General features: G+C 40.8%; 1 protein-coding gene across 1 annotated transcript in view; it reads right to left on the reverse strand.

Moving 5' to 3' along the window:
• Positions 1-26,446, reverse strand: part of LOC114623384 (guanine nucleotide-binding protein G(q) subunit alpha) — a 246,618-nt gene that overhangs the window by 144,519 nt on the left and 75,653 nt on the right. Inside the window, exon 2 of the mRNA XM_028770057.1 lies at positions 17,395-17,579. Within this exon, the coding sequence (XP_028625890.1) occupies positions 17,395-17,579 (185 nt within the window). The remainder of the gene's footprint in view (positions 1-17,394; positions 17,580-26,446) is intronic.

The raw sequence follows: 26,446 nt of genomic DNA on the forward strand, positions 1-26,446 counted from the left end.
GGGAGAGGGAGAGGGAGAGGGAGGGAGGGAGGGAGGGAGGGAGGGAGGGAGGGAGGGAGGGAGGGAGGCCCAACAAAACACCACACAAATGGGAAGAGGCAGTACTTCCATCAGTAATCTTACAAGGTAACTGGGGATAAATCTGAGTCTGTGTGAAGATAGGGAGAATTAAGTACCACCTACTATTCTTTTCTAACTATACTCCTTTAGATAATGAAATTAAGAAGAATGACATCCATACCTGAGTGCAGTGGTGATTTTTGTTTATTTTGAATCAAAGCTAAGGCTCTATACATGCTATAGAATTAGACTATACCACTGAGCTAAAGCCTCAAACCCAGTGAGTCTTGTATTTTGTTTTTTAAATAAAATAACATACAGCTCGAGGGGAAACAACAAACACTTATGACTTTGTACAAAAGCACCCATAACTCTTTTGTAAATATTCTTTCATTTAAACCTCGGTGAGTGAGTTAGCAATTTATTTTCATCATTTTTTTTTTTAACAAAAGGAAAAGTAAAGCAGAAAATCAAGTAGACTCGCTGAAGCACACAACAGTCAGTGATGGGGCTTATACCTAAATCCTGTGACTGGGACCAACATTCCAGTAACACCATACTGCCTATACAGAGCTGAGCATTAAAGTGGCCACACACTACAGGCAAGTTCCAAGGCCTGTAGAAGGTCCAGCTCCTGAAGAAGCACAGGTTCTAACAACCTCTTCCCTCCTTCCCCAGCACCAATGACAAGAGCTAAGAGGACTGGGCAAGGAACAAGAGGAGAAAAGTGCTGAAGTGAGTGTTCTTGAGTGTGTGTACTTGGTGAAGGACAGCAGGAGGCACACTGCTCAGAATGTATTCGGATAAATCTGCAGGAGTATGCAGTCTACGTAGCTAATCTAACATCTCCATTTTCAAAAGCAGAAACTTATAACCAAAGGCCCTCAGTTAGAATACTTGCAAATTACTTAACAAATTTCTTTCTCGAGAAGTCTGTTGCTTCAAACCATTTACTATGCAAAATCTGAACACACATAAAGTTTGGAGAATGGTCAAACAAACCCCTAGTAAATTCTGGCAGTCAGGAAGCTCTTCCCAGACTGCGTGCTCTAACAGGCAGCAGTAATCAGACTCAGAAGGTTACTAACCAAAAAAGGAGAGAACAGGGATGCTGAAGGGGAAAAAGTGAGGGCTCATGGGAGGTTGTAAAAGAATAAATACGATGGTCTTTATCTTCTAAAAAATATTTTACCAGCCTGCTCTACTTGCCTTCCCCCGTCTTCTAGTCTCCTGGTTTTATATTTTGACTAAAATGCTATTTGTCTGCCTCTTGCCCTAGAAGTTTTAATATGCACCTCTAAGTTTATGAGTAACTTCCTATACAAACCACAGTGCCATTATCATGCCTAATAAACTAAGAATACCTAGATTATTTTTCAAATTTACTGATTATCTAAATGATATCTACTTTTTTAACTTGACTTTTATTCAAATCAGGATCCAAACAAAGAAAGCACATATATGCATCTCTTCTGGGTTTTAAGCTAAAACTGTCCTTCTCTAACTCCAAACCATCAACTGAATGAGGAAATGAGCTCAGGCTACACACGCCATATTCACTCATGTCTCGCCCCATCACTACAGGCATCAGAAGGGCTGACTGATACTATCTACCCTCGGAGTAAGCCTTACTGTTCCCTTACTGTTTTGTCTTCAAAGATGAAACATACAATGCATGACAGGATGGCTACATTCTATCTTCCAGAAGTCATCTACGCTACAAAGGGCTAAACTTATCTGCTTACAATGATAGCTATAAGGGAAAGTGACCCAAGTCCTCTTTGAGTCAACCCCACTGTACTCCATCACAGCAGAGGCACCCAGGCCAAGCCTGGATAATTCTCTCCAGAACACAGCCGCCCTCTGTTAATTATGGACTTTGGGGAATGAGCAGGATGACAGAGTACTGTGAGGCAGAGAAAAATCAGTTTACTGGATCACAGAATGTGCTCAGCTCATTTTCTTTGTCAAGGATTTTAAATTATTTATGATGAAGCTCCACCACATGTTTTGTAGTAATGAAGTCTTAGCAACATGAAACCTCACTGTACCAGGGCATCTCTTGGGGAGGGTGAAGGGAGAGGAGGAGAGGTGACCACAGGGACTATCACATCTGCAGATACAAAGGTTAAGAATGTGACCTCCAAATGTCAAAACCATGGCAGAAAACAAGACCCTGGGCTGGACATTTGTTCATGGAACACAGTCCTTACTCTACCCTCATTCTACTAGGTAGTAGGTGCTGGGCTTTTACCAAGGTGTTGATGAACCTAGAAATGGCCTAGGCATAGACCCCTAGGCATAGACATTGAGAGTCCCATTGGGAGCCTGTCCTGTTTACATTCTGGCTTGTGCGGAGGAGCTGAAACACTCCACACTGAGTGCAGGGAGGCCTCTGGGAACCTGAGCAGCCACTGCAAAAGCCCAGCATGCTGACCCACTCTGTGCCACTGGAGGCACCAGGACCTCCTCTGCCCCATGCCCCAGGAGCCTGCTTAAAAACAAAACAAAACAAGACAAAACATTATTTTACTTGAGAAACAACTGTCACTAAAAATACTAAAGCAAGCAGTTTAAAAGACTTTCTCTGAAGAAAAAAAAAAGCAATACAAAAGACCATTTAGTTAAAGAAAATAAATGCACCACAAAAATGGCCAAGAGTGTAAAGGGAGGAAGTTAGTTCACATTATCACATGTCCTTCATCTGTGAGCTGTGGCAACCTTATAGCCACTCTTGAAGCCTACAGCTCCCTCACAGAATGATCCAGGCCACAAACTGTCTTGTCAACTCGCAGTCCTTATTTCACACTGTATATTACTAATATAAAGGGCATAAAATAAGTGCATGGCCAAATTGCTATCACTCCTATCACGTGGCTTACAAGTTCCTGGGGGGCAGGGACCATACTACCATCAGCCCAGAACTTTGCAAACAGAAAGCACTTAATAAACAATATCTTTAGCAAAAGCAAATTCTAGGGAGCCTCCTTGTTTCTGTCCTTTCATGCTATCACCTGCCTGGACATTCTCCACTTTCTCTGCTATCATTCGCCACACTGTATTATAAATTACCATGTACTTAATTAGATCACTGGCTAGCAGCTGAGCAACTGAAGAGTAGCTGAATTCTTGGTTCTGTAAGTACAGTGCTTAGAACATAGGTATATAGTAATGGAATGGGCTGACAGGTGAGCAAACAGCACAAAGAATAAAGTTTACAGCACAAAGAAACCACATCAAACAAATGACACTGTCTTAGTCACTGCTCTATTCTGTGAAGAGACACCATGACCAAGGCAACTCTGAAAGCATTTAATTGGGCGCATGCTTACAGTTTCAGAGACTGGTCCATTTTCATTGTCATACCAGGGAGCCTGGCAGCACATGGGCACTAGAGAAGTACCTGCGAGCTTTACATCTGTCTGCAGGCAGGCAGAGAGAGACACCAGACCTAGCTTGGGCTTTTGGAACCTCAAAGCTCACCTCCAATGACACACCTCCAGCAAGGCCACAACTCCTAATCCTACTCAAACGTTACATCAACTAGAAACAAGACATAAACTTTTGGGGCCATTCTCACTCAAACCACAATAAATACACAAAAGAAAAGTTGTTGGTTCCATATCTCAGAAGCAAGCTGACACTTGCTGTTGAGTCTGCTACAGTTTTCTATTTACTAATATTGCAAGTGAGCATGTTGGATTTCTTTTATTTCTTAAAAACAACGATTATATTCTCCTTAATACTACAATGTTCGCACACTGTATTAGTATAAATCCCACTTCACTGTTTATTTCAACATCACAGAAAAATCCTGAGCACATATATTATATCTCAACCAGCTTTTTATTGATCTGGCTAATTCACAAGTTTTCAATATTATAACAATGCTAAATAAAACTACGCACCACTGTTTTATGTGCTTGCGCGCGCTCGCGCTCTCTCTCTCTCTCTCTCTCTCTCTCTCTCTCTCACTCTCACTCTCTCCTTCCGTCCGTTTCTACCTCCCTTCCTCCCTCCCTCCCTCCTCTCTCTCTGTGTGAAGTATTATTTAAAGAATCACACTACCCTGTACAATCATAAAGTGGGATAATTGGAAAGAAAAGATCCTAAAGAAGCAATTCATGAAAGAATGAAGGGGTGGTGGTACATGAAGGTCTCTGGTAGAAGCAGAGAGCCAGAGCCCATCGGGCTGGAGAAAAAGAATACTGTGCTGGATGACACATCTGCACTTTGGTAAGCTCTTCTGGCACACATTTAGTAAATAAGTACACATGGAACATGGATTACATGCACAGGCTGCACTCAGTGTTGCTGGCTTGGGGCAGAACAGAGAATGACTGCTACACTCTCACATGTTTTCATGGAGCAGGCTCTGTAGGGAAGACTTGCTAGGGATTCCAGCTGTGTGTTGCCCTGCTGGCCACTTCAGGGTGTGTTCTGACCCACCATGGTCCACTCTTTCACCAGGCTGACAGATCCCTCAGAGCTACTCCTTCACTGAATCAGGGTTCCTTGGCCAAACACAGTTCTTTACTAAATCAGACTGTGATCCTGGGGTCTGTGAACTGCCCGTGGTTAATGGACTCTGGTGGTTTACAGTTTACTCTACTCTGAGATTAAACTGTATGTGCAACCATCAAGGTCAAAATGATCTGATAGCATATCACAAGACAGAGAGATATCTTACTGCAACATAAGCATATTGTTAGAATGAGAGTTAGGCCTATCTGGATTTTTAATTATGCATGTTATACCTGTTTCCTGTTATTGTGGAAAACTGGGATGAGGATAAGGGGTCTGGCTACCCTGAAAAATAGCTAATTAGATCTACTTTGGCCAGATCCTAATAGAAAAACCCTGCTCAACAACTTGACTTCATCTCAGTTTCATACCCTGTCTCTAACTCCCAATTACTGTCTCCCACTAAGTTGTACCTCCATTTTCCCATTATCCTGTCCTTTATTGCTCACCCCTCTCTTTCTTGGTAGATCCTAAGTACCACTTCAAATAACAGTGATGAGGGCTAACTATTGACAACGACCTCTTTCTACCTTAAACCATTTTTGCCTCAAATTCACCATGAAGCCAAGGTTGTTACTGGCCTTGAGCTTCAGCTTCTACTTCTGGGGTGTTGGGAGTGCTAGGTAGACTGGCACAAGGGCATCTCCTGTGCCTCCCAGGGCACCTCCCAGTTTCGCACAGCACCATTTGTGATATTCCTGCATCATCTCCTGCTCCTGACCAATGGCTTCAGGTAGGCCTGTGGAAATGCAACCCACCACAGGCAGGACTCCTATTGGAAAGATAAGGACACCATCCCACCCACAAAACCTTCAACTCAAAATGTGTCCTGCCTAAAAGATGTTCAGGGAGAAAGATGGGGCATAAACAGAAGGAATGACCAACCAATGACTGGCCCAACCCATGGGCAAGCAGTAATCCCTGACACTGTTAATGAAACTCTGTTATGCTTGCAGGAACCTAACATAACTGTCCTCTGAGAAGCTCCATCCAGTAGCCAATGGAAACAAATTCAGAGGCACACAGGCAAGCATCAGATGGAGCCCAGGAAGTCTTGTGGAAGAGTTGAGGGAAGGATTGAGGGACCCAAAGACAATCAGGACTCCACAGGAAGACCAACAGAGTCAAGTAACCTAGACCCTTAAGTGCTACCAGAGACTGAACCACCAACCAAAGATCAAGCATGGGTTGGACCTAGGCCACCCCGCAAAGAGCACATATGTAGCAGAGAGATGCAGCTTGGCCTTCATGCAGGTCCCCCAAACAACTGACGTGGAGGCTGTTACTGAACCTGTTGCCTATCTGTGGCTCCTGTTTCCCCTAACAGGGCCACTTGTCCGGCCTCAGTGCAAGAAGATACCACTAGTCCTGAAATGACATGATATGCCAGGATGGAGTGATACAGGAGGAGGGGCTCTTCTCCATAGATGGATGGATGGATGGATGGATGGATGGATGGATGGATAAAAAATTTAGCCCACCATGGAAGATGGAATCCGAAGCTGTTCTTGTTTTCCTATACAATACTTTTACAGCTTTTAACTCCCTCCATAAATCTGACCCACCTTGTTGCATCCATCGCCCACCTCCCATCCCAGTTTCCAACTTCCAGAGAACTGCCTGTACTTTATAGCTCTCCTGTCTCCACAGCAATGCTGAACACTCACCATCACAGGACCAGTATGCACAATACAACAGAGCCTGTCTTGCCTCATCCTCCATCAGGAGGACTGCTCTGGCTCCCTCCAAACCAAGCAAATCTATAAGAAGACTGCCCTTCCTTCCACTAGAACCTTAGAATGGGCAGACTCATGAGCTGTTGTGGCTATCTGTGAATTTCAGGCTTAAACCATGCATCCAATCTTCAATTTCAGGGTAGTTACTGTCAGTCTGCTGCTCTAATAAAACACTATAAACTGAGAATTTATAAACAACTAACATTTTTCATTCCAGAGCCTGTGACGTGCAAAATCAAAGAGCCAGCAGATTGACTGTGTGATGTGGGCCTGCTCTCTGGTTTGTAGACAGCAACTTCTCAAGACTGCGGTCTCACATGGCGGAAAAGGTGAACAATCTCCCTTAGGCCTATTCTACTAGGGCACTAATATCATTCATAACGACTACACCACCTTCATGGTGTAATCACTTCCCAAAGGCCCGCCTCCTAATATAATCGCCCTGGGAGTCAGGACTTCAACACATGTATCAGGGAACGGAGGGAGATAAACTACAGTAAGTAATGTAGACCTTCCCAAGTTTTACTAATAATAAGTGGGAATGATAACATATCTTCTAGCATTAAGTGTATTATGAATTCAATGAATGGGGCAAAAAGCTCTAAAGGCTTCTGTACATATTTAAACAAAATGTAAGCATCCAGAATGTCTATTTCTGGAGCAGAGACAACTGCTAGACAGTAGATACCCTCTGTAGCTTGCTCAAAGCCCTGGGTTTAAGTCTTGGCTACTAGAAATACTGAAAAGACAGTATTTGTCACTTACTTATTTACAGTGTAAATGGTATTATATGTATACAAGTGGATATATGTTTGGTGGGAATATGTGTACACAGAGTCCAGGTCAGCCATACATGTTTCTATGGAGCCAGCTATCCTGTTTTTTGAGAGAGTCTCCCACTTTGGCATGAAGGTGGCCAAGCAGGCTAAACTTTGGACCCACTGTCTCCACCTTCTGATCGCTGGGATTACAAACACCATTTCACCTGGCTCAAGCTTTTAAGTGGGTCCTAGGGACTGGACTCAGGTCCTCATGCCTGCATAGCAAGACATAACTGACAGAACTACCTCTAGCCCTGAAACAGGCTTTTCTAGGGACTTGGTGGTATTTTACTTCCCATTATCATAAATTTCCAAATATACTGCAAGTGAAAAGATACACTGCTTCTTCATTTTTGGTTTGCATGTCTAGGGTTCAACAGTGTACTGTTCAATGCTGTGAGTATTAACATCAAGATTCTCTTTACATGAATGATAATCTTACTGCTGACTTTTGTGATAACAACTTTGCTGTCCAAAATTGAGAGCAATTCTTTAACAGGCCTTGACATTAAAAAGATATTTATTCTGACATAACATATCAAGTAAAATGTAGAGACAATATTTTGTGAACTGTGTGCTTGAATAACTTAGTCACAAGCCAGCAGTCACTGAAAAGTTTACATGGCAGGAAAACTCTTCAGTATGAGTTACAAGATACACACTGTATGAAATTAAGAAACCCAATTATTTTAATCAAAGCTAGATTTTTTCTTTTTCCAAAACAAAAAATATGTTTTTTATATGACCAGATCTCTTCACAAGAAACTGTCAGAACACAGAACATCCAGCATCACAAGGTGTAACACTCCATTTACGGACCCAGAATGGCAGGAAGGAAGATAAAGAAAAGGAATGGGGAAATGATGAGTGAGTATCCTGGTGCCAAAGGCATTTATGGAGTCAAGGCAGAGCTGCATTTTAAACACTATAAAACTCCACTCTAGCTCTGTTGTCAAATCATACTGTATAACTTACACACTTAGTAACTTAGAGCATTTTCATGGGCAAAATTAGAATACTAGCTATGTAGCACTTTTGAGTGAATTAGGCTAAAAGCCTGTAACTACATTGGGTCCAGAAGTGCTTGAAAGGTTGTCTCTCTTCCTCCCCTCTTCTGGACTGCTCTATCTCTTCTTCCTTTCTTGAAAACACCCTGTTATCAAGATGATAAGCTACACTGATTACCAGGGAGTGTCAGTGAACTTGATTTCAGCAGTATCTACATCCCCTGGCCCTTTAGGGTTCTTTCATCTATATGCTACATGCTGGGTCCAGCCAGAGGCCAGAAGGCTGCTTACAAGGAATCACTGTTGTTGCTGATAGATAATGGGAATCTACATCTAGTGCTTAGATCAAAGATTCCCCTGTATCTTTAAGCAATCAACATTTTTTTTTTCTGAAAACCTCTGGACTTTCCTCGAAGGTCTCTCTCCCCTAACCCCGACCCTTCTAGAAAGAATTTAACAACTACTTATTTAGTATCCACTTACTATGTACTAATATTACTATAAATGCGTAGCTCTATTTTCTCATTAATGTTCATATCAACTATAAAGTGAGCCCATCATCAACATCCCACTTTCCAGAAGGGAAGCATACTGTTCAGAGTTTCAGTCTCTAGCTTAATGTCCCATGGCTGAAATCCTACTGATGGATACACTATGGGATGCTTTCTCTAGTGCTGGCTCCCTAATGTTTTCACATTGCCCCTGATGGCAGAGTCAGTGTTCTAATGCCCAAAATGACTCAAGCAACATCACCTTTGCTTGGAAGCTTATCAAGAAAACAAAGCCATAGCCCCACCCTAGGGCCACCCCATATCCACTGCAATACAAACATGTAGTTTGCAAAACTACCTGTGTGATTTATGGTTACTTTAATGTTACATTTCAGACGTGCTGCCTTTGAACTCAAAATCATGTTCCCAACCCCACACTCAGTGGACTGGACAGTGCCTTCTGTACCTACTAGAAAAGGTTAACTCCATTTGTAGACACAGCTTGGCCAAAAGAGAACGCTGTGCAAATAAAAAGAAAACCCTTCCCCATGACTGGGTGCAACTATATAAATTTCTCAGAGACCATAAATACAGTACAAGTAAGTGCCTGATGGGCACTTACATCCTTAAATGGCCAATAGTACCTCCATTTGGAAGCTGCCACTACCTTGGCAAAAACATGCTACATTCAAAATTCCTAAAACTTGTGACAACGTTGTTAACATGCAGATATTAACTGGAAACCCAACTTTGGTGAGGGTCTGTCTGGGATACATAAAACACTGGCTCTTATCCCATTACCTTTGGAAACCAGGAAGCCAATGCTAAACAGGTCCTAAGACCATACTTTAGGAAAATGCCATCAAGAACACATAAACAAATAACCCTAGGTGGACTCTTATCTAGGTCACCTCACTACATTATAACCAGCAGCATCTGACATGCTTAGCACATTGCTTTAGCTCAAAACCATTACATCATATACCACATAGGAAGTGTATACCATATATCACAGAGGACATATACATATTGCAAGAAGTGGGGAACCTAGCACCCAGGTTAGTGCATGTCAGCATAACAGTCTCTCAGTAATAACACCATTACTCTAAATCTCTCTCCATTCATACAAGTGAGACAAGATTGGACAAGGAAGAGTGGCAACAACTTCACAAATGTCACCTTGCTAACTTTTAAAAGCATAAAGTTGTTCAAAGAACAAGTTTACACTGTATCCACCAATACTGGCGATAACTACATGCTTTCGTTTTAGATGTTACTGCTCTGTGTATGAGTGAGCATTTTTCCTACATGTATAGGCATGAGCCACATGCCTGGTACTAGAAGAAGACACCAGATTCCCTGGGACTAGAGTGACAGTTGAGTCATTGTGTAGGTACTGGTGATCGAACACAGGTCCTTTGCAAGAATAGCAAGTCTTCTTTATTTTCCTAGAGAAAATAAGCATACTCCATATGGTAAGGTCTAAACTCCCAGCGCTAACATCAAAGCAAGAGGATTTCAGGTTCAAGGGGTATCTATATAGTGAGGCCTTGTTAAGAAATGTTTAAAAAGGAGGGAAAAAGCAGAATAAGATGAGGAGGAACAAAAAATAAAAAACAAACAAAAAACAAGAAACAAAAAACAAAACAAAACTAAGCAACCATCGTTCTCCAGCATAAAGTGACATTATTTCTCCAGTATGTTTCCTTGATGGTATCCATATTTGTATAAATGCACACCTACAAAAACCATGAAGATATTTACAGCATGCTATTTTTCCATATTCCTTCCTATATTTTCATTTAGTCATTAATGTTCTTAAAACAAACAAACAAACAAACAAGCAAATAGGAATACAATCACAAAATAACCAAATGTTAGTAATTAGGAGGACATAAAATAGGGCAAACAAGCTGAAAAAAAATACTCCAGGTGTCAAAAGGGAAAAACAAACAAACAACACCACCCAGTAGCTGAAAAGGCTTTTGTTCTTAACACAAACATGTCTGGTTTTTTTATGAGATGTTTTAAAATCTTTTTTAAGGGAAACACTGTGAAGTGAGCAACATGCTTCTTGTACTACCTTAAGCCAGCCCTTGGCTTCTCCTACCTAGGCTTTTTTCTAACAGCTACTACTAGCCTAACTAGTCAACCTTACCCACTGCTGTCTGGAAATGTACACATTCTAACCTCAGCCTGGGGAGAAGAGTGTCCCAAATGCTGTGGATCGTGCTGACCAGCTTCCGCTGCACTCCTGAGATGAGGCTTTTGTTCCACGTGTTCCAGCTTCATGACTACAGTTGCTCTGACTCTGACCAGATCCTAGCTCCCTCTCCTGAAAACCAGGCTTCTGCCATGCACTTCATTCCCAGGCTTTCTTACTGATGTAAGCCACCCTCATCCTGGCTTCCATGGCTGAACTTTCTGCCAATGAAGTCCAGTTAGACACAGATAACACCAATAGAACAAGATGTGGAAGGCAACTCCATCCACACAGCACAGTGACCAGGTGTCACTGACCTGGATGTACTGCTCAGCCACATTTTTCTTGTAGGCCACAATTGCATGGCACCCAGAGATGGCCAGATAGGTGAAGTATAGCTCAACTGCCGAATAGCTGATGTCACAACTGTCCCCCTGTATGATCTTGTCCACTCCATACATCATCATCACAGTCAGAAGCGGAAACTGCTGGGGTCTTAGGAAATTCAGTTATGTCAAATGTTAGTTTGCTGGGACACACAGGTGAAAGGATGTTTTGCTAGAGCAGACACATGAAAGAATGTTTCACTGACGCATACAGAGGAGAAAAGAAGTTTTGCTATACCAAATACTGAAAAGTCACATGATGTTTAAAAAGGAATATAAATATGACCCCACAGACAGTAGAAGCTGGAGCATAGTTTGCCTTGCTCTGCCTCGCTAGTCTTCACCTTATGTTACATTGCTGAGCTTCGCTTCTGGTGACTTTATAGAGAGCAATTCTCCAAAGAACTTCTCATGAGGTTCCTGCCGCTTCTTGCCACTTTGGAGGATTCAGGCCAGTGGGAAAGCCTCACAGTTTCTTTGAGATTGAACTGCCTTTGCTGGTTTGCATGTGGTATTTGCTAGTGGACTGGACTGAGAACAATGAAGAGTGGAATTGCCCTAATGAACTATTTCTAAGCAGGTCCACTTCCCCCATACCCTAATAAGCTTTTTTTTCCACTACCTCTGGTGGGTGGTGGGATAGAGGGGAGGTTGAACCCTTATTAAAATAGACTGAAAAAATATAAGCCTACATATTTTGTGTGTTTTGTCCACAGGCATATATGTATGTCTAGTGCCTATGAAGATGAGAAGAGGTGGGTGCACAATCATATTATTTTAAACAGCATAGATTAGTTTAAGTTGACTTGTGATATGAATGTGGAAAACATGGATATGCTGAGAAGAGAAGAACCATGATGCAGATAGGACACAAATAACATACTAAGAAAACATTATACAAAGGCACACATTGCTTATGTACAACACAGGGAGAATTCTGGTCTGTCTTCAGCTTTAGTCCCATGTGAATAAAGAGTATACACATGAGCCAGTTCAACAAGAATGTGTGCACATATACATTCCCACATGAACAGTGTACACACGAGTCAGTTCAACAAGAATGTGTGCACATATACATTCCCACATGAACAGTGTACACATGAGCCGGTTAGGCATGAGTGTATACACAGAAATATCTAGGTTTCCTCCTGCGTGTGATGGCACTCAGGAGGCTGAGGCCTAAGGATCACGTTGGTTTAAGGCTTCTGTGGTGGCATGAGGGAGAATGTCCCAAAAGCTCTGCCATTTTTATGTGGTCCCCAGTTGGTGGCACTGTTTAGGAGGGCCTTGAGAATTTAAAGACTTGTCATTTTGAGTTTCCTGTCTGCTTCTTGTTTGTAATTAGAGCTGTGATTTCTCCACTGCTGCTCCAGCACCATGCCCACCTGCCTGCTGCCACCCAGTTCTACCGTAACAGTAATAGTTACTTACCTGTCTAGAATCATATGACAAAACAAATAACAAACAAACCAACAAAAAACCCAAACCCCTTCCTTCTCTAAAATGCTTTAGTTATAATGTTTTATCACAGCAATAGAAAAGTAACTAAGACACCCTATCTCAAAAATCAAAACCCAGATCAAACCAAACTAAACAACATACAGGCTTGTTTGTTTTTTCCTACTCACAAAAACAAGTTGTATCAAAACACACAAATAAAACATTTAAAAACCAGACTAAAACACTATAGTTAACAAGTGACAAAGACCGCTTTCATTGTTACCTTCTTTCTTAACCTAAGCTTTTATACTGAGCCATAGAAAATGGCCTAGTTCCACAAAAGCTAGAGATCACAATGAAGAATGAAATCCAGACAAACCTGTTCAATGCCAGTGCTGTAGACACTGGGGACAGGAAACAGGAAAGGATTCTGCTAATGTGTTTGCTAATTTGGGCGCTGCAGGGGAAACGTCAGCCCAAAAGACACTGTTGGAAAGGGAAATTGATCCCCACTGCACTTAGCCCAGCTTCTACTCTTTCTAAAGGAAATGCTAAAAAGGACAAAGAGCATGGCCCCACGAATACTAATGAAGGCACAAAGCAAGTTCTATCAACTGCTCAGAAGTGATGTAACTGCTGGTTTTTAATGTCAGGTTATCAATCTAGGAAACATTAAGGACTTTGTACTTAGCCACAAATTAACACGAGCTGAACAGCAAACAGGCAGAGGCCTCAGGAAAAGAAAAGTGTTGCTTTACAGAGTAAGGTACAAAAAATTTAAGTTCTGCCTAGAAAGCCTAACCAGTTAAAGACATTTTTTTTCCTGGAAAAAAAGAACAGAACCAAAAAAACCTTTAAATATAAGGGAATCAACTCAGTTTTAGTGCAGTCTCAAAAGAGGAAAACTAGAGTGGAATGACTTACCTTGTCTAATATCAAAACTCCTTATACAGCTTGGTCATCAGTAGTTTAGTAATGACAGACAGAAAGAGACACGAAATAAACAAATGGCTCATAATAGTCAACCTGGGACCAACTGCATACATAATCATGTGATCAGTGACCAGGGCAATCCTGCATGGCCCTGGATGGTGTCTGATAAATGAGCTGGGTCAATAAGATTTCAAGGCAGAAAAATTAAAACAAGGCTCCTAATTTCACACTGTATTCTTCAATATATGATGAAGTTTATTTTAGATCTAAATGTAAAAAGCAAAAATAGAAAATTTAGAAAAAGTACAAGTTATTTATATAAATTTAAAGTAAGCAAAAAAATTACTTTAAAAGGACTAATTAGAGGGAGAAAAAGGACAAACTGGACTAAGATTAACAACTTTCACTGGAGGAACTAGTAAGAAAATTGCATTTACTAAGCAGAGAGTTGTAGCTTTAATATATAAAGAGCTCCTACAAAGCAATAATAATCAGGCAATTCAATAGAGACAGGGCAAAAGTTTGGTTTTTTTTTGGGGGGGGGGTAAACATAATGCTATGTTTACCAAAGCCAGTTTCAAGACTGCCTCCATTTATTTGTATTATTTGTGACAGTCAGGAACACATTTTTTAAAGAAAACATATATAAAAACAAACAAAAAACCCTGTAGAATACCTATAAAAACTAGATGTTAAACAAAAGTGACTATTTGACAAAATAGATGAAAAAATTTTCACCACCAGGCAAAGTACTATGGGACCCCTCAAATATGATTTAAGTGAAATACATATATCAAAGTTCATACAATATGTGCCTTCACGAGTACAGGTTGAAACACTGGCAAAACTACATGCCCTTGAACATCACGGAGGTAACCCCCCGTGGTTGGTAGATTTATCTAGAATAAGGAAGGAGTGATGAGCCTAAGGTACTGGTTGTGCTGACCCAAACTAAGAGCTTAAGTACAGACATATCAAAGTGGTGACACTAGACACTCATTACTTAGAACACATGTTCTTCTATGCATATGCTACCCTTCAGTAAGAACACAGAAGGGACAAAGCCTGTGCCAGTCTTTCCTCACTCCAGCCCTCTCTTGTGTTTTAAAGCAGAGGGGTCAGCACAAGGTGACTTTCAGAAGTATTGTCCAGTTCATCACCTGCCTTAGTTTGGAAAGATGGCTTTAGAAAATGCCACATGTTAAAAACCCATTCTGTTTGCAACACATCCAGGTAAGGAGTGCTCTGTGCCTCGCTTGGCATCCCATCCCAACAACCATCACTCTGAAGATGGCTTTTCCTCAATTTGACACTGCCAAAAATTTTAAAGGTATTTCACATGCATGATCTTCTGAACTTTGAAATCACCTTAACATTATTTGTCTCACTCCCACACATGAGAAAATTCAGGCCTAGACTACGAAGAAATGAAGATTTCTTAACAAACTGTAAAGGCTGCAAGATTATTTTGCTGTTCCATGCTAGGACTCAGACGCTGGTATACACTCACTACAGTGCATATAACACTGGATAGCAGATAGCTATCACTGAGTCACTAACCTCTTTGAGTCCCTTCCCACCCTGTAAGTCCAGAATAAGAAATTTTATTTTAAAGTAAATGCTAAGTAAGACTTGCATCTACAGAGAGTTCACATGTCATTCCATGTTATAAATCAACTGTACATTTTTGTAGTAGACATTTGTGAGCTGGGCCAGAATTGTTCTTTTGCCACTAGCAGTACCCAGATTTTCCCCAGGGACTGTCAATCACATTGACCAGACTTCCTTCCCCTGTCTAAAGAACTAGCAAAGAATCCACACTGGGCCAGTCCAACACTTTTCGCAGGAATCTGAATCAGAAGTGAGTACTGAAAGACTGAAATTGGCTGAAGTTCATCTCTCCCAAGAACAGTCCTTCAGCTTCTCAGGCCTCCTGTAAGCTCACACCCTCAAAAGTCTTCCTCTTACTTCCTCATCCAGTGGTTGGTTTCTGCAGCCTACAAATCTTTGGCTCCCCTGACTTTTTGACAGACAGACCGAAACACAAGACTGTTAGTTCTGTTTATTACACAGGTGGAAATTCCTCAGTGCAGTCGGTACATGGTCATTCTGCAAACTAAGAAAATTCCCTTGTGGTTTTTGTTTTGTTTTTAAGTAGCAATTTCTTATTGAGTTGATCAAAGACAGGAATAATACAGCCTTCAGAATTTTGGCTACTTTTTCTTGGAAAATAACATTGAAGATCTTGAGGGGTTTTTTTAAAAGGAAATACAAAGAAATAAGAATAATTTAAACATTTTTAACAAATGCTTACATCTTAGGAGTGGTTATGCATGTACATAAGCAAGAGAATGAGAGCTGGCAGATGTCCCTGGTACCATTCTCATTTGCCTGATGCTCACCAATGAGGCTACCTGGCTGGCAAAGGAGCCTTAGGGATTCTCCTGCTTTTGCATCTCCAATGCTGGGATTACATGCCCATGTAATAATGCCTCAGAATTTTTAGCTCAATTCTGAGGAAAGAACTCAGATCTTCAGGCTTGCAAGGTAAGTGCTTTACTGACTGAATCATGCCCCAAACCCTAATGAGATACTTTCCTATGAAATGTCCTTCCTCATTATTAGGTAGCATAGTACTTACTGGTCCACTTAGATCCCTCCACTCCAAATGAAAAGAAAAACCAGGTGTCATAGTAACAGCTATTTAGGCAAAGGGAACTAAAGACTAGTTGCTAAATGAGCCTGGTCATCAGAACTTCAAAGACTAAACTTAGAAACTAGGTAAGGTTGAGTATCCTCGACAGAAATGTTTGCAGCAGAAACATTCTAGAATGCAGAGCTTTTACATATGGTAACACATGCATATACACAAGTATCTGTGAGAGAAACATTCCAGAATGCAGAGCTTTTACTATGGTAGCACATGCATATATACAAGTTATCTGTAAGATGAGGCTTAAATCAAAACAAAAAGTCACTTGTTTTTCATACTCATGGGATGCACATAGCTTGGTAGTAATCTCATGGTCATACACTCTACATAAGCAGGCTTTATTAAATGACAATCTCTTTTATCGTTAGCTATGAACACTTGTATTCAGAGAAAAGATAAGATGGTATTCATAAATAAACAAACTCTTTATCACTGTATGTTCAAAAGAAATCTTAAAACATGTGTTTCTTCAATGTGGGGTGGACTGAAGCAGTTCACCATTATATCAACATGCTTTTTTAGTAAAGAACTCCCAAGGACAAAGTCATGGATACCTACACTCAAGGAAAATTAATCGTAGTCTGGTAAAAATGTGCAACTTACTGAAACGTATTACAAGCTGCTTCCTAAGTTTAGAATCCTTAGAAAAGAGTGAGGCTTATAAAAAGACATGCAGTGCTATGCCATCTGGTCCACAGCTCCTCCCATAGCCAGTGAAACTTCTCATTCAATGAAGCAAAACTTAGGCAATAATAAAGGAAATTCCAATGTTGCTGTGGCATTCCAAAAGCTAGAACCAGTTTTGCAACTGTGAACAATTTTCTAGTATCAAACAGGCCAGATAACAGTTAAGGTATCTTTTGCTTGAGAACAGAAACAATCCAATAAGGTGAAGAGTGATAGAGGAAGATACTTCCGGCCTCCACAAGTCAGTACCTGTGTACCCATGGAGGGGAGGGCCAAGGAGCGGACAGAGGTCATAAGGGCAAGGGAGGGGAAAGAGTACATTTCAAACACCCACTGTCAACTCTAGAAGGGTTCAGACCCCATTCTGCCAACTGTTCCAATGAGTCTACTTACCTTATTGTGTTCATACTTGTATGGGATCTTGAGAGTGTCCATAGCTCTGATCATGGCCTGCATGGCTGTGAAGATGTTCTGATACACCAGTTTGGTAAAGCCCCTCTTGTCTTCATCAGAGTATCCCGACCCATGGATGATCCTCATCTGCTTGATGAAGGTGCTCTTGCCACTCTCCCCTGTCCCTGGAATAGAAATGGCAGCAGCATGTTAGATCACAACTGCTTTTCTAGTCTTCCAGATAACAAAACTAGACACTGGCCTGGATTTCAGACCCCAAAAGTCCTGCTGAGAGAAGCGCCATACAAAGTCAAAATGCTGCCTACAGAGGACACATAATGCTGCCTAAACTAGGCACGTCCATCTTAAAGGCAGGCAAATAAACTCAAAGACTGTTCACATCTTAGGAAACCACTGAGCACAGACAGGTCAAACAGGGACTTGCAACCCTGCAACTCTAAGAAACAAGTGCAAGCACATCATAGGGGGGGAAAAATCACAGACACTTGTCAAAGCCCTCCCCCCTGAGGCATATCTGAAATGCATCCTGCACTCTGGAAAGGGCAATATCCTTATACTGACACATTTCAGAAATAAACAAGCAGAGAAGGCCTAAAACCTAAGGCATTTTTTTCTAGTTTGGAACTGGGGCAAAAGTAGACAACACATTCCTGGTGGGCCAGAACACGAGTTACATTCTGGACCATAGTGGCCACAGTGTTTATTTGCAGGACCTGGTTGGTTGATTTATATCTCTGTCTCATTCAAGACAAATAACAGGACTCAGAAACTTAGTTGTTGTTACAAGGTTTTGTTGTTAGTAGATGTTTTTCTTCTAGTTTTTCTTATTTTTAACATCTTCAATATACATTTCTAAATTTAAATACATCACATTTCTAAATGCCAACTACCTTTTCTCATATCCATTTCACCGCCCCAATAATGTAAAAAACATAAAAATCCACATTCCAGATATTCAATATGAAAGAACAAAAAGAGAATGATGGTCTTCCTCCCAGCAAGTCTGCTGAGAGCAGGATGAGAAGGAAGGTGAGATGGGAGGGAGAGAGGGGGGAGACTAAGAGCTACAACTGCAAATCCACCCTCATACCACATTGCTTTTTCTGATGTTGATTTTACTGCTCTCTTCATAAACAATCATGAACACTCAAATAACTAATTTTTTTACCAAAGTATCTTAAATAACAGACTGTACAGGCCCTCAGACTTTACAATGAAAGGTAATTCTGAACCTAATGCTCTACTGCAGGTGGTTTATTTGTTTATATATCACTTGCATTGCACGCACGTGTGGTGTGTGTGTGGGGGGGTGTCTGTGTATTGGCAATTTTTCATATTTATTTATTATTTAAAACAGGATTTCATATAGCCCAGGCTAGCCATGGACTCACTATGTAGCCCAGGATGACTTTGAATCTCTGATCCTCCTGCTTCCAGTATAGGATTACAAATCTGAGTCACCATAGCCAGCATATGGGGTACAGGGAGTAAGTAAATTCAGGCCTCTGACCACCTACTACCAGAACATGTGGTTGGTGTGACTGGACTCTGAATGTAGCTTACACGTAGACTCAATGGGCTCTGAATGTAGCTTACATGTAGACTCAATGGGTAAATGTCAGTGTGTAAGTCATGTAGAAACAAGGCTTAGTGGTTAATCTATTCGTATTAGTTCTCTGAGAACTGTATAGACGCATACAATCAATTTTGATCATATTAATGTTCTATTCTTTTCCTTAACTCCTCCCAGATCCACCCCTCCCCAAATTCCTTATACTAACTTTGGATCTTCACTTTAAAAAAATTATTACTCCCTGAGTCCAATTTGTGCTGCCCAAATTTTGTGTGTGTGTGTGAGTGTGTGTGTATGCGCACGTGCACGTGCACATGCACAGTAGCTCTCTACCATATTCATTGAGGTAAGTTCTTTCAACTGAACCCAGAGCTCACTGACTTCATTAATACAACTAGCCAGCCTATTCAGGAGATTCCCTTTTCACCTTCAGAGCCTTGGAATTACGCGACCACATTTATCAGGGATGAGGATCTAAACTTCAGGCATCACACTTGTGTAGTTCAGGCTTTATACTCTGAGCCATCTCTCCAGCCTGCTTTATGAATTTTAATCAGATGATATAGAACATCTTGAAATATAAATGTAACATTGAAATGTAAAAGCTAATTCACATTTTAGTGAGCTTAATTTGAAAGTTATAATGAATAATCTATAATTCCCCCACCATGAATACCAGATATCTGAAAAGGCCTACCTCCAATATAAAAGCAGCTATGAATTAATAATCATCATTTATCAATAATTTATAGAAAATAATACCTTTACTCTCTTAAGCAATCAAAAATATGTAAGAAAAAAGTTTAAAAAGAAAAAAGACCAAGGAAAGGCAGACTGTGGGAATGATCATCACATCTCTGCCAGTCCTCTACACTACAAAAGCAGCAGATTTTTCCTTGAATGAATGAATGAATGAATGAATGAATATATAAATACATAAATATATAAATACATAAATGTGTATGTGTGTGGGTGTGGTTGTGTACATGCAAATTTGGTGCCCAAGGAGATCAGAGGTATAAGATCTCCCCTCCCCTGGTTTTTTCACAATTTTAATTTTCAATGATGTGCTTATGTGTACTGGTGAGGGGAATGTCTGTGTATGGGCATATACCCACAAGTGCAGATGTCCAAGGAGACCAGATAAGAGAGCGAGCTCCTGTGGACCTGTAATTATAGGCAGTTCTGAACCACCTAACATGAGTGCTGGAAACCAAACTTGGATTCTCTGGAATGGCAGTATGTGTTCTTAACCACTGAGCCATCTCTCCAGTCCCAAGAGATCTTAATTGTAAAATTAATGAAAGAAAAAGGCAAAGTGAGTCAGGAAGTAGGGTCCCTTTCCTCCTGGTCATCTGAAAAAACTCTTACATAATTACCCCTTAAATAAAAAGATAAGTAATGCATGAAGTATGAGCTATTCTGACTTGCATTTCTTTAGATCACTTTAGCCAAGAACAGTCAACAATTGTCATCTCCTTGGATATATTCCTGGAGTCCTTAAAATAAATTAATAATAATAATAATAATAATAATAATAATATACTATTCCCAGAAACAGCCAGGGCTCCATTCTCCCCATCCCCATCTTGCTGGGTGCTGCCCTGGAGGACAAAAGGTACAGGTTCCATGAGCATCTTGGCCTTTCAGCTAAGCCATAGCAGCAGCAAGAAAGCTGGAACTATATTTCAACACCAGCAACTCAGATGGGCAGCATCCCCTTCAAGGGACCACAAGTTACTGCCGAATAGTCCCTCCACAGGACTTTCCTCTTTGGGTTCTTGGCTCTTACTAGACCTTACTACCTACATATAGTTCACACTTTCATAAATTGCACCTCAGTCACCCAGGAAAAAAGTGTCAAATGTTTCTGGCCTGAATCGACAACTACAAAACCTAAAGGAAAACTGAGGAGTGTTAGGTGATGTACAGGAGAGGAAAGGGGATGGAGGTTACCCTCTCCTCCTCTGCCCTGGGTCCATAATCTTTTCTACTACTTACTCTCTGGTTTGTCAAGTACATAATTTTCAGTACCTCACTCTCAAGTCACTCTTCTGGAGGCTACTGTAATGAAGCTAAACAAACAAAATGTGAAAAAGTTCAAACCAGAACTCTAGGCTATGAGTCTCCCCTCAGTACTAAGAAATACAGTAATTAATTAAACCTATAATAAATAAATTAGAGCGGTTGTGTGCATCTGTGCACAGGACCCCTTCTTCCTCCTCTTCTCCCCCCCCCCCAATACAAAGAACATAGTGATTTGTGCTTTGTCACTTCTTTTGTAAGCAAGACGAAGAAATTTGTACACATCCTTTACACTTCATCAAGCACTTTGAATACACGACCTATCTGTGAAAAGTCAGTGGTATGTATACCTGTGTCATCATACAACTGGCCTCCTATTTTTTGCTACACTTAACGCCTGTCTTCTCAAATCATTTAATAACATTTAACAAGCAAGTCAGCATATGGGAGGATGTGAGACTCATGGGAAGTCTGTTTTCTCCTTCAGAAATTCACTATCAGCATGTTTCTACAAAATGTCTCTAGAAAAGTTGCTTTTATCTTTAGAAACATATTCTGCCTTTCTTAGGACAGTTCCTCAAAGAACTCAAGCTTAAAAATCATGCTATCTATTAAAAGGCTATTTCATCTAGCATTTATATTTGGCTGCAAAGAACACTATGCTTTTCCTTCCCTACTCCCAAAATCTGAATAAAGGACAGAGAGCAATCCCTACTTCACTCGGCATCACAGTCCATCAGAACAAACATTAGACATACACTTAGCACCCTACAATAGAGCACATGGCTTGGTAGGCTGGTTGGCTTGCACCATCACTCTCACATGCACCATCACTCCCACATGCACACAAACGTTCACAGTTCAGGTTTTCAACACAACCAAAACCTACATACAGGGTCTCCCACAATTTCATAGTTTTAATCCAATTCACAGGAAGCATTCATATACTTATGCTAACTACTCTACCAACTTGCATGATGTGATCTGCAAATGGCTCTGTCAAAAATGACTTTCAAATCCAATCATACATTATCTTAAGGGTCATGAATTAGCATTCATTACAGAAAGCAATCATAGATTTAGTGGTTTGCTCTCTAATTAGCATTTTTGTTGAAGTAATCATAGACTCATTGATTCTGCCAATGGACAATCACACATGCACGAGCATCCCTCAATGCTCTACTACTATATTACTACTATAGTGTAGCTACTCCTGTGCCAGCTCTGAAGAGCTCTGGTGTCCTATCTACATACAAAGATCCAGCAAAACAAACACTAACATTACTAGGAATTCTAACAGTCCACTTACTCATCCTCTTTACCCTCAGAGAAAAGCAGAAAACAAACTTAGGAGAACCTCTCACAAGCTGAAGACCATCTATACCACTTTTAGGTGTTTTTAGATTCTATAGATAAAAAGAGAAATACCAAAATACAGTCAGGAAAACTGTAGTGCTGAAGATTATACAATGAATATACTTACTTCATCCTGCCATAGCCTTTCATGACTGTATTTGGAAATTCTGAAGTCTACATCTGAAGCCCTTGATGAATATAAAGGCTAAAGCCAAATGCCTGGACCCCACCCTCCTGCTTGGCCAGCTCCCAGATAAAGGGAGAAAAACAAGGCTTCTGAAGCTGCATTACAAGTCAGGCGACTTGTTTCAGATCTGCTGGGTTAAGGCAGGAATAGCATGAAATCTCAGGCCCAGCAAGCTAAACATGGGCTTCTACTGTAGCACCGTGGATAAAGTAGAACCAGATATTCCAAGGACAAATTCCTAGCAAGGAGCACATCAGTCACCTACAACTTCCAAAGAATTAATGGTAAGCAATGAGATGAATGTGGTCAAACCCTAAGCCAAATGCAATCCCTGTGTTGTCCATACTCCAGGCAAACTGCTTTTAAGTGCACATTCTGCCTTTTGTGTTTTCCTCCACTCATACAGGGCATCTCTGACAACAAAGGCACTCAAACTTTCTCTTCTTCACAAAACTGTCTTTCAACGTAACAGCTGGGTATATTTAATCATTTATCCCCAAAGTATAGTCTTGAAGAAGATACTAGACTGTTTTTTAAATATAGCCAAAAAATTAACTGAATTTGGTATCACCAATTAGAGTAAAAACTAACTGGACCAGGAAGTGTAGTAATAACTAATCCAGGTAATTTGTTTTCAACAAAAAGGCACACAAAGTACACTGAAAATTCAGGTATTTACTGCAAGTATTTTGGAAATCGTGTGGCCTTAGGTTTCCCAAAGAAGTTAAAGCCTCACAGAAAGTTGTCTGATAGGCACTGTAAGGCTCAGCAAAGTATGTCTCATGAGTGAGTCCTCACTCATGTCCTCATGAGTGAGTGAAAGAGAAGGAGAAGGAGGAGGAAGAGGAGGAAGAGGAGGGGGGGAGAGGGGGAGGGGGAGGGGGAGGAAGAGACAGGGTAAAACAAGAGACAGACAGACACAGACACACACACACACACAGTAAGACTCCTTTGGCATATCCACATGTACATATGTAGGCCAATGGACAACATCAGGCAGTGTTCCTCGACAGTCATTTTTTTTTTGAGACTACATCTCTCAGGCTGGAATTTGCCAAGGAGGTGACTGTGGCTGCCCAGAATGCCCCAGGGATCTGCATGTTCAAAGAACCAATGCTGGGATGAAAAGCACAAAGGACCACAACAGGCTGGCTACAACGAGATCAGGCTCAGGTTCTCACTACTAACTGTCCTATCTCCCAGCCCCAACATTCTTTGTGAGGTATGCCCATGGTGAGACTGAGCATTTAAAGGAAGAACATCAAAAGCCAGGCATGGCTATCGATGCCCTTAATACAGTCCTTAGGGAAGCAAAAGCTAGAAGAACTTCAAGAATGACCTATTCTACAAAATGACCTACTCTACAAAATGAGTTCTAGGTTAGCTGGGGCTACACAGCACGACTGTCTCAAAGAAACAAAAAAAAAACAAGAAAAATAAAACTAGTATCAGTTGTTACATGACTTTCTAAATGTAATGAAAAATCCTGAATGGATAAACTTTTAATAGTAGATGAGCTATATCTAATTCTTTAATTTAAAAACTAGTTATAGTTTGGACAACAGAAAGTATATGCGACACTTCAAAGTAAAGCTTTCTGGGCATTCTTCATGCCCATCTGTTCATCTTCCCACCTTCCCTCTCTATAAGCCTGCAGGTATTAGTTCAGAAAAAAAGTCAAGCCCAGAATTCACTGGCTTTACAAAGGAGGAAAGTAACATTCAAGAAATTTGCTATTTGACAGTTAATCAGGAAGAAGACAGACTATAGCCTACCACAGTCTCCTCTCTGTGAAAGACTCCCGATCATATACCTTATCAACTGAACTCTCCTCCTCCTTATCAAAATTATAAATACTCACCCTAGAAAATGCCTCTAAAAAAAAATTTTAAATATTTCTTTGCAGTTTCTTTTTCCTGTTGTTGTTGTTGAACAATGGTGTACTGTTTCGACTTGCCATCTGTGGTAATTATCCCATGATGGCAAATGTGGTTTTTGGAAATTATTCATAACAAAGGCTATCATAAGGCTTTGCAATACTTAACAATTCCTCTGGCATAAGGCATTCTGAATATTTCCAACTTTTTAACTTGTATAAAGACTGATCTACTAGCCTTCCTGAAGAGAGCTATGGCTAACTCTACTTCCTTAGAGGGGCAGCACAGACATAGTCAAGAATGCAACCTCTTGGGTAGCATTGGGCTCGTACAGCTGTACCCCTTGCTCCCCATGGTCCACCTCCAGCACTACATTTTTAAATACCTAAAATTTAAGAAACAATATATATAGTTTAATTTTATACTCATCATGAGAAAAAAACATGTTCCAAATTTTTCTTACCTGTATTGATTCTCTGAACTTTTCTTTACTTAAAATTTTATTGAAGGAGTTGCTTGCTTTGTTTCATTTAACAGTTTTGTTTTGAAGGTAAAACTAGTGCTTGGGTACAAGCATTTCTTGATCTCACATTTTCTGTGTATTGATTGATGTGGGGAAAATTAAGAGGCCGCCACAGCGGTGGGGCCCCAGAGGGGCTTCCACGCTGTGGCGGGTCCCACATTCGGGAGGAACCCTATAGTTCCAGCGGCCTGGAGGCCTTGGTGGTGGCAGGCCCCAATAACACGAGGAAGTCCTTGGTTCCAAAAAGGTTTATTGTCATGGTGGATGATAGATGGATCTAGGCGTACCCCCCAAAAACTCAGGGCAGTCCTGAGCTATATAGGGAGGGGAAAAAGGGGGAGGATTGGGGGAGGCATGCTTAATTTGCTCTGCCCCCTGGCCTTCATTAGTATGTAAATCCCAAGGGCCTGAGGCCTATAGCCTGGCCTATGTGACTGAATGTAATTCTAGGGAGACCATGACTGCTTTTCAGGATCCTGGATTCTGGGGGGCGCCAAACTCCTGGTGGTTCTCATGCGGAATCCCACGCAGAGTCTGCAGAGTCTCAGGGTTCTAGGCACCTGCTCAACCATGACCCAGGATACCCTCACGCAGTCCCACAGATTGATTAAAAGTTGCTGTATAAATTTACCATTTATATTGTTTCCTCACTTGCTTTCCTCAGAGTTCTCTCCTTTGTCTGTTATTAAAAGCCCCAAACTTGAGAATGATATTCTAGCTTTTCTAAAAGGGTTACACTTTATACTTATCTCACTTTATATTAATGTATGATGGGTAGTGTATTTAATACCTCAACAATATCCACAAAATTCAACCTACAACTTAAAGCCACACTGGCACAGAAGTCCTTCCAACCATACTGACCTGCTCAAGCTGAGTTCAGCACTGCTGCACATACCTTATCTGCCTTAAGTGACGAGTGATAAATACAGGGCCAGAGGTCAGGAAAGTGCTCGTCCACACATAAGATGACCTAGGTTGGAGGCTCAGCACATAAACAAGCATAAAACAAGCATGGTTACTAACCCATGCTACAATCCCAGAACTTGAGAGCCAGAGTTAGGAGGATCAGAAAAATCAAGACTATCCTGAACTACTTAACAAGCTTGAAGCTATTCTGGAATATATACGACTATGTCTCAAAAATAAAGAAATTAGCTGACCGTATGGACCATATTGAGTCTTCTAATACTATCATTGGCAAATCCATTCTGTTCCTTTATTTCCTGCCTGGAAAATGTAAAAATTACAGTTCTATCACTGACTTTTCCTGCCTACACATTTATATAATGGGTTCTAAAGAAGACTGCAGAAATACTCCATAATGTTGAAGATCCTAATCTCTTCTCAGTTTTATAAATCTATCCATAATTACATACTATGATCTGTTAACTACTCTGGGACATGGTATATACTGTGTATCTGTTAACTACTCTGGGACATGGTATATACTGTGTATCTGTTAACTACTCTGGGACATGGTATATACT

Source organism: Grammomys surdaster, unplaced genomic scaffold (genome assembly GCF_004785775.1).
Source record: "Grammomys surdaster isolate TR1022 unplaced genomic scaffold, NIH_TR_1.0 198, whole genome shotgun sequence".
Classification (NCBI taxonomy): domain Eukaryota; kingdom Metazoa; phylum Chordata; class Mammalia; order Rodentia; family Muridae; genus Grammomys; species Grammomys surdaster.